The sequence below is a fragment of the Coregonus lavaretus genome (genome assembly GCF_964263955.1).
Source record: "Coregonus lavaretus genome assembly, chromosome: 23".
Lineage (NCBI taxonomy): Eukaryota > Metazoa > Chordata > Actinopteri > Salmoniformes > Salmonidae > Coregonus > Coregonus lavaretus.
Window position 1 is genome coordinate 29,085,878 of NC_140010.1, and position 14,185 is coordinate 29,100,062.

Consider the following 14,185-nt stretch of genomic DNA (forward strand, 5'->3'; position numbering starts at 1 on the left):
CTTTCTCAAAATCTGCTGTAAAGATTATACCTGGTTTCCCTCTAGTATCATAGTTTACCATTATTTCTAGAAGTTGTCTAATGTTGTCTCCAATATATCTTCCTTTCAAGAATCCCATCTGATTGTGATGAATAATGTCCGGTATGACCTTTTTAATTCGATGAGCAATACATTTTGCCAATATTTTTGCATCACAACATTGAAGGGTGAGGGGCCTCCAATTTTTTTTAGATACTGGGTCTTTGTACTGCCCCCCTAGCTCCTGCGAGGTAATTTCTGATTGCGCTGACATATGCAGTATTTACCGTGAATGTGGTCTCCGCAAATGCGGGAACATTACCTTTAAAACGCGCATTACGGACAAAGTGTGATCGGATTGAATCCATTCAGGTTCACTGTTGTGACAGTTTAGGACCAAATAGCTTAGATATTGTGTTAGCTGGCACAATCCTCTTTAATCCTTTACACTAGTGGGAATTGGCCTATATGGATAGGGCTAAATTGAAACCTTTTTTACAGAATACAATTTGAAAATCATATGCCTAACCATGGCAGCAATTGAAAGGGAACAGTTTGAAGATTATGGGAAAATGATTAGACCAAAGGTGAGGACACAACAGTTCACCTGACACAAGACTGAATCCAATTGTATGTGCAATTTACATTTACTGAACTTCTCGCCACATTTGTTGATAACGAAATCTGAAAATACTCTGGATACATTCAGTAACATGATAAGACTACTCCTGGAAAATGTGGGGTAGGTGCAACATAAAACAAGAAAATGACAAGGGCTTGATTGAGAGGCCTAACTGGTGTCTCCAAGTGGCCATACACCTCCAAAGTGTGCACAGTTCCTGAGCAATTTCAATGCACTTTTATGACTCAAAGAAGTCTTCAACTATAAGGTGTTTTTTTTTAGCTCTCCTAGCTGTGCCGTTGTGGAACTAGAGCAAGGACACTTGTAGTTGTTTTGTTTGGAACACAACGCTGCATCCCCGCCATCACACAATTACTGTTGTTGTTTACGCAATCTAAAAACGGTCCATTATAAATCGCAATCTGGGTCAGGTGGGCATCATTTGAAAGCTTGTTCTATTGCCAAAATGACTAGCTAAGTTATAAAATACAATATTACAGTTAGGCTTTCTCAATGCAATTCAGGGAAACAGATCATAATTTTGGTGCGCATTGAAAGGAGTCATGAATGCCTTCAGGTGTGTGCCGCTGCATATTTTCTTCACAATAGACAAACACAGGCTCATTAAGTTCAAAACAGGGTATGATGCCGTGTCATCTTTTAACTGTACATTAAACATAATGATCATAAACGTTGATACTGTACTGTATATGACATTAGTATTATGATATGGAAATGTGAAGTGCACATTTGGACTCACGGGTGTTTGGCTTGCTTGTACGACATCAAAGCGGTATTTATTATAATCCTCAACATCTCATCTTTCAAAATACATAGAGTCCTCTTAATTTACAGCATTTCCCTCACTCAGACAACCAAAAATCTGCAAAAGTTACCCAATTAGCAGGAGGGATGGGGGCACCTTCTTGTCGCGTGCGGTGCTCAAGTTCAGAAAGGCTGTCAGTCAAAACCCATACAGCGCTGTGAAGCGTAGAGCCAGAGCTCTGACGTCATGTATAGCATATTACTGTACAGCCACTGCATTCCAATTTAGGTGTTTATCAGTGCACAAATCTGCCTTTTTCAACCCGTATATATGGGTACAAGTTAAAGGGATAGTTTACCCAAATTGCAAAATGACATATTGGTTTCTTTACCCTGTAAGCATTGTGGACAAGGTATGACAGTGATCCATGCTTTGGTTTAGTTTCCCTGGTACTGTTTCCAAATGCTAGCGTTTTTGCATTTGTGGCACAAATCCCATTTAAATCATGAGACCGATATTAGCAAAAAATGCTAATATCGGGTCCCATGACATGAATGGGACTTGTACTTACAGGGTAAGAAAACCAATATGTAATTTTGTAATTTGGTTGAACTATCCCTTTAAGTTTTATAGAACAAAAGCTATTGCCAATACATTTTGGAATTAAAGGATTTCTTCAATGCCTCATCATGTAACACCTTGCTTTTACACCCCCTTCCTCATTTCCTCTTCCTTTCCTGGCAAAATCATCGCACTTCTCTCTCTAATAATATCTAACAGGATAATATAAATCAATTACCAACCAATAAACCACTTCATTAACCATATAATTACAGTAGTACAACACATTCATCTGTGTAGGAGCCCTACAGGATCCAGTCTCAGTCTCTGCCAACACACACTACAGTGTGGGCGTGAGTAGGGAGAGCAGGAGAGGCTAATTTCTGCTAATTTGTCTAAATATTGTGTTGATTTCTTAGGAAGTTTCTGTTAATTTAGAGTAACGTCTCGTTTATGAGCGACTTGATGGCTTTTTACAGTGGTGCCATGGTGACAGGAGTGTGTGTGTGACAAGAGTTGCTTATCCCCCCCCCCCATTATAATTGAAAAGCATTATTCACAAAAGCCTTGTCCATCTGCATCTCAGCCTTGTTGTCTGTTGCGTTATTGAATATTAATAGAAGTGGAAAAAACAGGAATAATCATAATCTTTCACAGAGTTTGGGACCGCCGGTGATTGACTCTTTTTCCAAGGCGTTTATTGAGTGCATTTTTTGTACAATAGTTCTCAGAAAGTTACTGCTTACAAACTCGGACACATACTCGTCATCACAATATATAAGTGGTAGCTATACAGAGAGAGACACAAAGGAAATCAAACACACACACAAACACATTTGGTTCCTATATCCTGTGTGTACCGCAAAGTGAGGTCATTGTCCCTGTCCTGCTGTCTTCGTCATTATTGGCTGTCCTGAGCAATGCTGGGTCTGCTGTGTGGTGTGTGTGTGTTTTTGTTTATGTGTGTGTCCAATATCTGAAATAGAAGAACACATAAAAATAGAGGAATTAGTTGCATCTTCAACTAAATCAACCCTTTCTGAAACATTGATTTAACTAGACATTTATTCAACAGCTGAATGGACACACTCGGGCCCACTTTTCAAACAAAGTTGTAACAAATCAAAACAGATGGCATTGTAAAAATGAATACCAAAGTAATCCACAAATGAATATCTATGAAGTAAATTATGCTTATTTTTAAGAGGAGAGAATGGGACAATGACAGCAAATTCTGAAATGGCTATTATGGAGAGAGTGCTAATTGCTTTTTCATGTCATGAGTTTGAAGTGGAATGCTATTAGAGTCAGAATGTTAATAAATCCAACATTAGCACATGGAAAATGAGAAAAATGCGAATTACAGACTGTCAGCTCATTCATAGATAGGCATGTTGAATGGCAAATACTTGAGACGTGGCTGAATGGAAGCGTAATGGATTGAAATTAGATCCCTCCATTGAATAAATAGTCATCATTAATCAGAATAATTAATAGTTATGTGTAGGGTACTCCGGGCTTGTGTGAATGATGTTGAAAGGACTTTTTTAAAAGCTAGGTTTCGACCTAAAGAGCTTAATATATAGGTTGTCATATAGGGTATATTCTAACAGCTCAGGTGGTCGTAGGCCTTATATAATATATGCTGTAGCTGCAGCTGCACTACAACAATTAGAACCTACACCAATACACCTTACTTGATGTATAGTGCTACTGTTTCATAGTCTGACAACCCCTCTCCACTCCCTCTCTTCTCTCATCCCCTCTCATTTTCCCAACAGACACACACTGTTAGGTCTCGGCCCACTCTCTCTTCATTAAGCGCCAGACTGCCGTGCAGTAGCTGTGCTAGAGGACTCCTTGGTGTGTGTGTGTGTATGCCTGTGTGTGTGTATGCTGGCCCAGCCCCATCCTTCTCCCTCCCCGCGGCTGATCAGACCCCTGTCAGACTGAGGCCCCGAGGCCCCAGCAGGTGGCCTGGTCCCCTGCCTGCCTGAGTGCACTGGAGCCCGAGATGCAGCCATTTCTCAGCCACAGCCAGCTGGGCAGACCCATACCCAGACCTGGGCCCGAGACAGATTTTTTACACCCAGGATAAATGAGCTGGAGCCTGGCCATGAGAAGGAGCGAGGGATGGGTGAATGGAGGTGAGACAGAGGGGAGAAGGAAGGGGTGAGGGGGTTGAGGACACTTAATAATCTGTTAATGAGCTGCCATTGATTTCTAATTGCAGATCCCAAGGTGGGTACCTCAGTCTTAGTCATGGGGCCACACCCCTCCTAAAATTATAACCCATTGCTTGGCACAGGAGTGCAGAGGGCTAGCCAATTCCACAGAGTGGTTAGTAGAACAGCAGTCTATGATATCTGTGTTTGGGGAAACAGTAGTTTGTCATGACCCGACACCTGAGGATGTAGTTACAAGAAAATCGATGCAATGAGAGCTACAACCAGACTAAATCTGGTTAAGGTGTCTTGTGTTCCAATGTTATACACTTGCCTACTCTGTAGATGATCAAACATAGACAGACTTGATTTTCCCTCTGCTGTCACTGGAAGCAACAGGATTCTCAGGCAAACAAAGGCCTAATTATTATGGCTAATTCACTGCTAATAATGATTTTGCTATATCTACAGTGTAACATGGATTGTTACCTTTGCATTGATTGCCTACTTTAGTAAAGTGGACATTTCAATAGGTTGGTGACTACACTTATTTATAATTCTGTTTTTATCAGAGCAGTTCCACCATCATCAACCAGGTTCCTTGGCCTTGCTGTCAGACATAGTTGAGATTCAGTGTGATTGGTGTAAGACCAGACAGCCATCTCTAAGACTACACCACTGCAATCACAGGCTTCTAGCATACACAAGAGCTGGGCTAGTAGTACAATCAACCCTGTGTACCGAAGCCCTCAGACTCATCATGTCTGCTTCTCCTCCTAGACCACCATTTACTCCATCTTCAGACATACTTCAGAAGAATACTCTCGCTCTAACTCAAATAGTATCCATGTCCTCAGTAGCCCCTATCTCAAGAATAAACCTCTTCCACCAGAGGCGGCTGGTGGGAGGAGTTATAGGAGGACGGGCTCATTATAATGGCTGGAATGAAACGGTATGAAAAATATGGAAACCACGTTTGACTCCATTCCATTAATTCCATTCCAGCCATTACAATGAGCTCGTCCTCCTATAGCTCCTCCCACCAGCCTCCTCTGTCTTCCACCAATTGCAATAGAGTGTGTTCCACTTATAGACATTGGGGCAAATACTAACTTCCACTTAAGTCGAATTTTCACTTAGTCATCCATTGACATCACTATACGACTAAGTGAACATTTGACTTAAGTGGAAATTAAGATTCACCCAGTTATGGACATAAAAATGAATAGTGGCCAAAGTAGGTAGAGCAGTCACTTACCAATACTTACAATTGACATAGCTTTTAGTGTACTAGTAATAGCTGTAAAAGTAGCCACTTTAGGTAACAGGTGTGTGGGGGATTGAAGTGCAAGCAGAACTCCTTCGAGGTGCTATAATTGTTTTAGTGTGTGTGCGTAGTGCCTCTGTGCGCTGTTTGTCTATGTTTATCAAGAGGCGCCTGTTGGCTAAGCCAGACCCAGACAGTGTGGGGAAACACTCCAATGTCAGATGTCTTGATTAGCTCATCGGCTGTTTATACGATATGGCTGCCTCTCTCTACAATCAGAATATCTAGAAATGAAAACAATGTTTTTAATGGCAAACCACTGTGAGACCTGAAATCATAAACTTGACTCCAGCAACTCCCTCTTTCGGATGTCTTTCATTACTCTAACTGTTTACCAAAAAACACATTTGTGAGGATGTATGACAATACAGTTACTATCAGGATCAATAGCAGATACATACCGTAGACCTTGGCCAGCAGACGAGACACTATCCACTCTCCTTCCCATTCTGTATGGATCCAATCGCTCCAACACAAACAAGAGGAAATAAAGAAAAATACAGAGTCTGTACAAGTAAGTGCTCACCAGGAAGATATGGCATGAATACACTTACATTTAACATGGGCTCTCCAGAGAATGGACGTTTTGTTACTTTTTTTTTTATCCCTAAAGTTGTTTTATACACATCTACAGAAAGAGTCATTTGTACATGGTCCTTTGTACATTTACTTCCAGGTCAAAATTCATTCCGGATTGTCCATGTGACCCCTCAGCATTGGGGAAAGAAACAAAAAGGTGTCTTTATGTTTTGTCCTCCAGAGGGCTAGGTGGCGCTGTAGAGAATCTACAGTATATGACCATCTCCATCACAATCCAGTCCACAAAAACGTCATCTATGCCAAAAAGGCAAGCAGAGAGAGTTTTGTGCATACATATTCATACACGTCACCTTCAATATGAAGATTTATTCAGAAGATATATTCATATTTAGTTAGAGACATACATATTTATATATATTCTCAGAATCTGGGCGAGGCCGTTTCACTAGTCCTTTGGCAAGGCCATCAGCCCAGACATCCACAGGTAGTGTTAAAGTGAAAACATGGAAGAGAAGTCCGTTCCCTGCTTTCATGGTGAAGAAAATGAATACAATCTCAACAAAATGTCAGAGAAGCTCTCCTTTCCAGCCAGTTCAACTTCGGTCGACCTTGAGGAGATCTCAAAAATGTCCAAAGTTTCAAATGAAAATATATAACGTGAGAAAAATGTAAAATCACACATACACCACTGTATGTCTCTGTATCATTTTCCATATGTGTATATTGATCATGTATGTAGAGGTTGAATTGCTTTCTATCTACGCACATTTCATACCGCTGCTCCTAGACAGACCAATGCATCCTCATTTCAGTCTTTGAAGAAGGCCTGGGTCAAATGACAAATCAGAGGCCTTCTGATGACATGAGCTGAATGCCAAATCACTCCTTCCCCTTGCCCCTCCATTTGAGTGGTCACGCACACTTCCGCCATATGCACAACAAAAGAATGGAAAGGCGTGCCTAATTACAGTTGAAGTCGGAAGTTTACATACACTTAGGTTGGAGTCATTAAAACTCATTTTCAACCACTCCACAAATTTCTTGTTAACAAACTATAGTTTTGGCAAGTCGGTTAGGACATCTACTTTGTGCATGACACAAGTAATTTTTCCAACAATTGTTTACAAACAGATTATTTCACTTATAATTCACTGTATCACAATTCCACTGGGTCAGAAGTTGACTGTGCCTTTAAACAGCTTGGAAAATTCCAGAAAATGATGTCATGGCTTTAGAAGCTTCTGATAGGCTAATTGACATCATTTGAGTCAATTGGAGGTGTACCTGTGGATGTATTTCAAGGCCAACCTTCAAACTCAGTGCCTCTTTGCTTGACATCATGGGAAAATCAAAAGAAATCAGCCAAGACCTCCGTTTTTTTTATTTTTTTGACATCCACAAGTCTGATTCATCCTTGGGAGCAATTTCTAAACGCCTGATGGTACCACGTTCATTTATACAAACAATTGTACGGAAGTATAAACACCATGGGACCACGCAGCCGTCATACCGCTCAGGAAGGAGACGCGTTCTGTCTCCTAGAGATGTATATATTTTGGTGCGAAAAGTAAAAATCAATCCCAGAACAACAGCAAAGGACCTTGTGAAGATGCTGGAGGAAACAGGTACAAAAGTATCTATATCCACAGTAAAACGAGTCCTATATCGACATAACCTGAAAGGCCGCTCAGCAAGGAAGAAGCCACTGCTCCAAAACCGCCATAAAAAAGCCAGACTACGGTTTGCAACTGCACATGGGGACAAAGATCTTACTTTTTGGTCTGATGAAACAAAAACAGAACTGTTTGGCCATAATGACCATCGTTATGTTTGGAGGAAAAGGGGGGTAGCTTGCAAGCCGAAGAACACCATCCCAACCGTGAAGCATAGGGGTGGCAGCATCATGCTGTGGGGGTGCGTTGCTGCAGCAGGGACTGGTGCACTTCACAAAATAGATGGCATCTTGAGGAAGGAAAATTATGTTGATATATTGAAGCAACCTCAAGACATCAATCAGGAAGTTAAAGCTTGGTCGCAAATGGGTCTTCCAAATGGACAATGACCCCAAGCATACTTCCAAAGTTGTGGCAAAATGGCTTAAGGACAACAAAATCAAGGTATTGGAATGGCCATGACAAAGCCCTGACCTCAATCCTATAGAAAATCTGTGGGCAGAACTGTAAAAGCGTGTGCGAGCAAGGAGGCCTACAAACCTGACTCAGTTACACCAGCTCTGTCAGGAGGAATGGGCCAAAATTCACCCAACTTATTGTGGGAAGCTTGTGGAAGGCTACCCGAAACGTTTGACCCAAGTTAAACAATTTAAAGGCAATGCTACCAAATACTAATTGAGTGTATGTAAACTTCTGACCCACTGGGAATGTGATGAAAGAAATAAAAGCTTAAATAAATCATTCTCTCTACTATTATTCTGACATTTCATATTCTTAAAATAAAGTGGTGATCCTAACTGACCTAAGACAGGTGATTTTTACTAGGATTAAATGTCAGGAATTGTGAAAAACTGAGTTTAAATATATTTGGCTAAGGTGGATGTAAACTTCCGACTTCAACTCTATGTGCCACGTGCAATTGTTTATGTCTGATTTCAAGACACGTAACAGATGAAATACCTCCCAAATGAAATGTGTAACTGTTACTGAGGTTAATATCTTATAAAATGACCAGGGGGATTTGTAAATTTCTCACTGGGCACATACGTCAGTTCAACATAATTTTTTTATTTACATTTGGTTGTTCTCAACTAACGTGAATTCAACGTGAAATCAACAAAAAATGTCACCATGACATTGGATTTAGGTTCAAAGTTCGGTGAAAAAAATATGGAATTCCCTTATGTTGATTACTTTTGCAAATCCAATCAGTTTTCCACGTTAATTCAACATCATCACATTTATTGTTGAAATTACGTGGAAACAACGTTGATTCAACCAGTTTTTGCCCAGTGGGTTGAATTTCATGCTTGTTTTATTATTTAAAAGTGGAACATGAATTGTCACGAGTATGTCCCGAAGTTGATGGGTTTATTGATCCCCTGGCCACTCTCTGGAAGTCACCCTCTGAGTTCCGTCAGCAACACATGACAACGGAGGGCCCTCTGAACGAGTTGGTAAGGGAGAGGGGGTGGTTTGGGATTCACCAATGAACTTCCTCTTCAAAATGGCTTCCACTTGGTCCTCCTCTCCAGTCTAATATCATCCAGTCAAGACTCCATCACTGTGTCAGCCTGTGGTTGTCGTGAGGTTAGATTACAGTACAGTACGATGATATTACATACTGTAGAACTCACAGATTAAGATTTGAAAAAAACTGTCTCTGAACACATTGAACTCTACATCATAACTCAGTATAACTCAGATTAGTGGAAGGTGATAGTTAGTCTTCGTCTGGACCCTGGCCTCCTGGGTAATGATGTTTGATTATATGTTCGATGGGATTAGATGAGAATGATAGTCTCGACCCTGGCACGTTCCGACGGGTCGGGGGTCATTCGGTGAGGGGTGTAGTCCTTTCTGCCGTAGTCCCTGCCAGCCCGAATGATGCCCGCCCCGTGGCACGGCGCCCCCTCCAGTCATGCCATGGCAGTGGGCGACTGGCATTGGCTCATCTGCACCCGCATGGAGGCGACGTTACTGAGGATCTTCTTCTGGTGGCCCGCCAGGGTCACACCTATCCTCAGGAGGTCTCTGGTGATGGGGAGGGAGGGAGACAGGAAGAGAGGGATAGGAAGAGGGAGGGAGAAGGAGAGAGAGAGAGCAAGAGAGGAAATACATCAGTATTGCTTCTGCAATGCCTCAACTGTGTGTGCTGAAGAAGCAAGTACATAAACAAACATTAATTTGGTCTCTAATACATTTACATATATAACCAAAGCCCCAAATAATTAATTTCAGGATGGTTAGCCACTGGCTGTGAAGGAGAAAACAACAAACACATATTCCATTAACTTTGTCTGCCTCTCAGTGATCAAGCTTTTGTTCTCTTTGATTGACAATTAAAACCATGTCGCTACATTTTTTAAACAACATTTTGAAGCCAGGAAGATTTCTTAGGGCCAATATTTGGACAGGATCGTTTTAAATGAGATGTGTGTGTACATGCATGCTTGCTCACATAAGTGTGTCTGTGTATGTGTGTATGTGTGTTTGTGCATGCATGTACATCTGTGAATGCTTGTGTGTGTGTGTGTACGCAAGACTGCATGCGTGTGAGAGCCTGCATGAGTCTGTGCATGCTTGCTCACATGTGTGCACGTGTGTGTGTACTTCTGTGCATGTGTGTGTATGTGTTTGACTCACTCAGATGTAATCTGTGCCACCAGTTGCAGGGAGGTGAAGCCAGAGTTGAGGAAGTTATCTCTGTACTGGGTCATCTTGATGGCTCCCAGCCACTCCTCCACTGAACTGAAGGTGTTGAAGTCTGGGATAGAATGATCCAACAGGGTCTGGGAAGGCCTGGAGGAGGAGAGGAAGAGTAAGTAAGAGAGAGAGAGAGAGAGCTTTGATGGTGGTGTGCGGGGAGGTTTAGACTTTGATGTTATATAAAGTAATAAACTACATATACATTAATGTATGCTACACTTACACTGCAGGGATGCTTGCCACTTGTTTGAGACTGGCTGGGTTGCGGATCATCTTGTCCAGGGTGTTGACGATGTCAGTGAAGCGTGGCCGGGCGTTACGGTCCTTCTGCCAGCAGTCCAGCATGAGCTGGTGCAGGGCTGAGGGGCAGTCCATGGGAGGGGGCAGCCGGTAGTCCTGCTCTATGGCATTGATCACCTGGGGATGGAGAGGGTGGGCAGAAGGTCACAAGGTAGTCAGTCAGGGTCATGTTAGGCAGCACTATTGTGGAGACGGCAGTAGGTGGTGAGTGGAAGGTAGTCATTAGAAGTTGATCTAGATATGGGTCTAATCTCGCTCATGGCGATAAGATAGATGAGGTCAGTAGAAAACCATTGCCAGACAGGACCATTGGGAAGGCCAATTGCGAAAAGATCTGAGGGTAGTCACTAAACGTATGATCAAAGGAGATCAATAATGTGTAGTCTGCTAAATGATGTAAATGTAAATGTAGTAAAGCAGAGAATTGTGAGAAAAAGCTGATGTTTGTAGAGGTTTTTATGTTTCCCTTTCACTTTCCCCTCTTCCTCTAGACCCCTGTGCCGCCAGGCCCTAGTTGTTCCGTCTCATTTTGTGCTATTGAGTGGTTAGTGAGCAATTCACTCAGCGTCTCCTTTATAAAAAAATATATATATAAAAAAACAATGTGAAAAAAAGTGTTTTTCTGACAAGTTTTTTTTTTTTTCATGTAAAATTTTCACAAGACAGATCTGGTTTTCGGACACGTGAAGTTTCGCATGTACATTTTTCAAATGTTTCCTATGTTGTCTAAGGTCTAAGGTCCCTCCCAATGTGTTCTCCAATCTCATAAAACAGTTTAGAAAAAGGCTCAGTACCTTTATCCTCGCAAGGTGAGGTATTGAAAGGTATAATGTTGACCCCTATCTTTTGGAGAGAAAAAAATATTATGTACTTGTTAAACAAAACCTCCTTCTCTGAGCAATTGTATTAGTATAAAATAATAATATAATAATAATAATAATAATAATAATAATAATAATAATAATAATACAAAAATTACCATACAATATAGCTCAGTATTTGTATTATGTATTTTATACAGTCTTTTATGCTCATCTTTATCAAGGGTGCCAATAATTATGGACATGACTGTATAATCTGACACTGCGGGAATGTGACTTGGGAATAGGCTTATTGCATATACAGTACAGTAACTATGGAAAGAGTAGTGCTGTCTCGCTCTATAAATAATAATAATAATATGCCATTTAGCAGACGCTTTTATCCAAAGCGACTTACAGTCATGCGTGCATACATTTTTGTGTATGAGTGGTCCCGGGGATCGAACCCACTACCTTGGCTTTACAAGCGTCGTGCTCTACCAGCTGAGTAGCATGTTCATATGGTATACCATATGATGGATTGTTAACCCTTGTATGTAGAAGCAATCTTTCAAATTAAACGGTTGAATCAGGGCAAAGTCAGGAAAAGCCGATATGGGATAGAGATTGCAGGGTGTGAAAATGAATTATCATCAGAAATGGGAAGATGCTCTATAGGTGCCCATGCTACCACTGAGACTAGTTTAATTCAGCAGAATCTTGACAAATTGTGCATATGGGGAAGTGTGTGTGTGTGTGTGTGTGTGTATGTGAGTGCATGTACATGCATGTGCGAGTGGGCATGTGTATGTATGTGTATGAGCACACAGACTTGTGTATTTGTGTGTATGTCAGTGCATCATTTTTGTGTGCTTTTGTGTGCATACTGCATGTGCGTGCGAGTGTGTGTGTGTGTGTGTGTGTGTGTGTGTGTGTGTGTGTGTGTGTGTGTGTGTGTGTGTGTGTGTGTGTGTGTGTGTGTTATTAATGTACACAGCAGGGTTTACGTTAGGAAAATGTGGTTCCGCACAATTGACCGGCAACATTTTAATTTACCGGACATTTGAGAAATGTACCGGACCCATATGTATTGGCTGTGTAACCTGATTAGGGCGTCCATCCCCGGTGCTCAGAATGACAGAAATCACATTTAGGATATGGTAATTCATATTAACAGAACATGCAAGTCGAGGATGCAACGATGTGCTGTCCCTATTACCGAATTCTGATGTGCACTTTGAAGATGTTAGAATAACTGTCCACATTTACTTTTCCTCAGCCAACAAGATGAGTAACGAACAGGAAAATCACTAGCCTATGTCAATCTACTATAGTAGAAAAGTTTAGGCTACCTTTTCTATTAGTCAGCTTATCGAGAATGAAATAGCCTATTCCAAACAGACTCTGGGACAGTTGTAGGACGATAGATCGCAAATACATACAACCAGTAGGCCTAGGCTACATGAAAAAGCTTGATCCTGCAACAGAATGTTGATAAACGATTATTTATTCACATTATAAGTGCAGCAACGCGCACAATGCAGTAGGCTAAGCGCGAATGTTCGTTCCATAATACAATTACCGGGAAAACACCGTTGTCAAAAGGACACTGCACATGCGACAGTGATGAAAATATCTGTTAGACATTTAGAAAGAGAGGAGATCTTATCTGCTACTTTGAAGCAAGGTATGACATGCCTTAAAATATGTATTAAAACGTTCAGGTTTCAAACAATTAAGTACCGTAATTTTCGGACTATAAGCCGCGCCTTTTTCCCCATTTTTTGACCCTGCGGCTTATACAACGGTGCGGCTAATCTATGGATTTTTACAGCTAACGGCCACTAGAAGACCTCCTAAATCTATGGATTTTACAGGTTACAGTCCACCAACTTTAACTCTATGGGCTCTATGACCGGTCCGCGCCCCCCACCTTTAAGCGGCGGGCTCCAGCAGGAAAAGCTGGAGGCCGGAAAAGAGTGAGACAGGTAGCGCGCAAAAGTAAAAGTGGAACTGAGAGTGCTACGAGAGACAGAACGAGAGACAGAACGAGAGCAAGACAGACAGACATTACGAGAGCGAGACAGTTTGTCTCTTTCCCGACAATCCCCTCTGTGCACGAACCCTTACATATGGTAATTAAACATTAAAACACCTGCGGCTTATAGTCCAGTGCGGCTTATATATGTACACATCATTCAATATCATTCAATTTAGCTGCTGCGGCTTATACTCCGGTGCACCTTATAGTGCGGAAAATACGGTATATGTTTTCAAAATGCATACTGCCTCCAACTTATTGCAAAGTGGTTTGTGACGCACTGATGAAGCCTGCCTTTCGTTGCCGTTTGATGCCGAGTTCAAAACAACTGGGAACTCGGAAATCTCAGACTTCCGACTTTAATCTCAGACTTCCGACTGAGAAAAAACGTTTTGAACGGTCATCCAACTCGGAATTCCAACTCGGGAACTCGGGCCTCTTTCTAGAGCTCCATCTTTCCGACCTGAAGATCACTGACGTCATTATTTGACCTCGTATTTCCCAGTTGTCTTGAAAGCACCACAAGATGCTGCAGCAGCAGCTCTTGCGCTGTTTGACAGATTTTCCACTCAAAGGCTCTGTATCTGTATGCTGTAGGCGTGTGATAAATAAGATAGCCTACATAACGAATATATTGTACACGCAGCAATTTAATTCCACTAA

General features: G+C 41.6%; 1 protein-coding gene across 1 annotated transcript in view; it reads right to left on the reverse strand.

The window, feature by feature from the left end:
* Nucleotides 1-9,591: 9,591 nt before the first annotated feature.
* LOC311099071 (ephrin type-B receptor 1) overlaps nucleotides 9,592-14,185 on the reverse strand; it is a gene marked incomplete at both ends in the record, with an annotated part of 313,995 nt that continues 309,401 nt past the window's right edge. Inside the window, 3 exons of the mRNA XM_084139687.1 lie at nucleotides 9,592-9,706; nucleotides 10,319-10,474; nucleotides 10,605-10,798. Coding sequence (XP_083995813.1) covers nucleotides 9,592-9,706; nucleotides 10,319-10,474; nucleotides 10,605-10,798 — 465 coding nt within the window. The remainder of the gene's footprint in view (nucleotides 9,707-10,318; nucleotides 10,475-10,604; nucleotides 10,799-14,185) is intronic.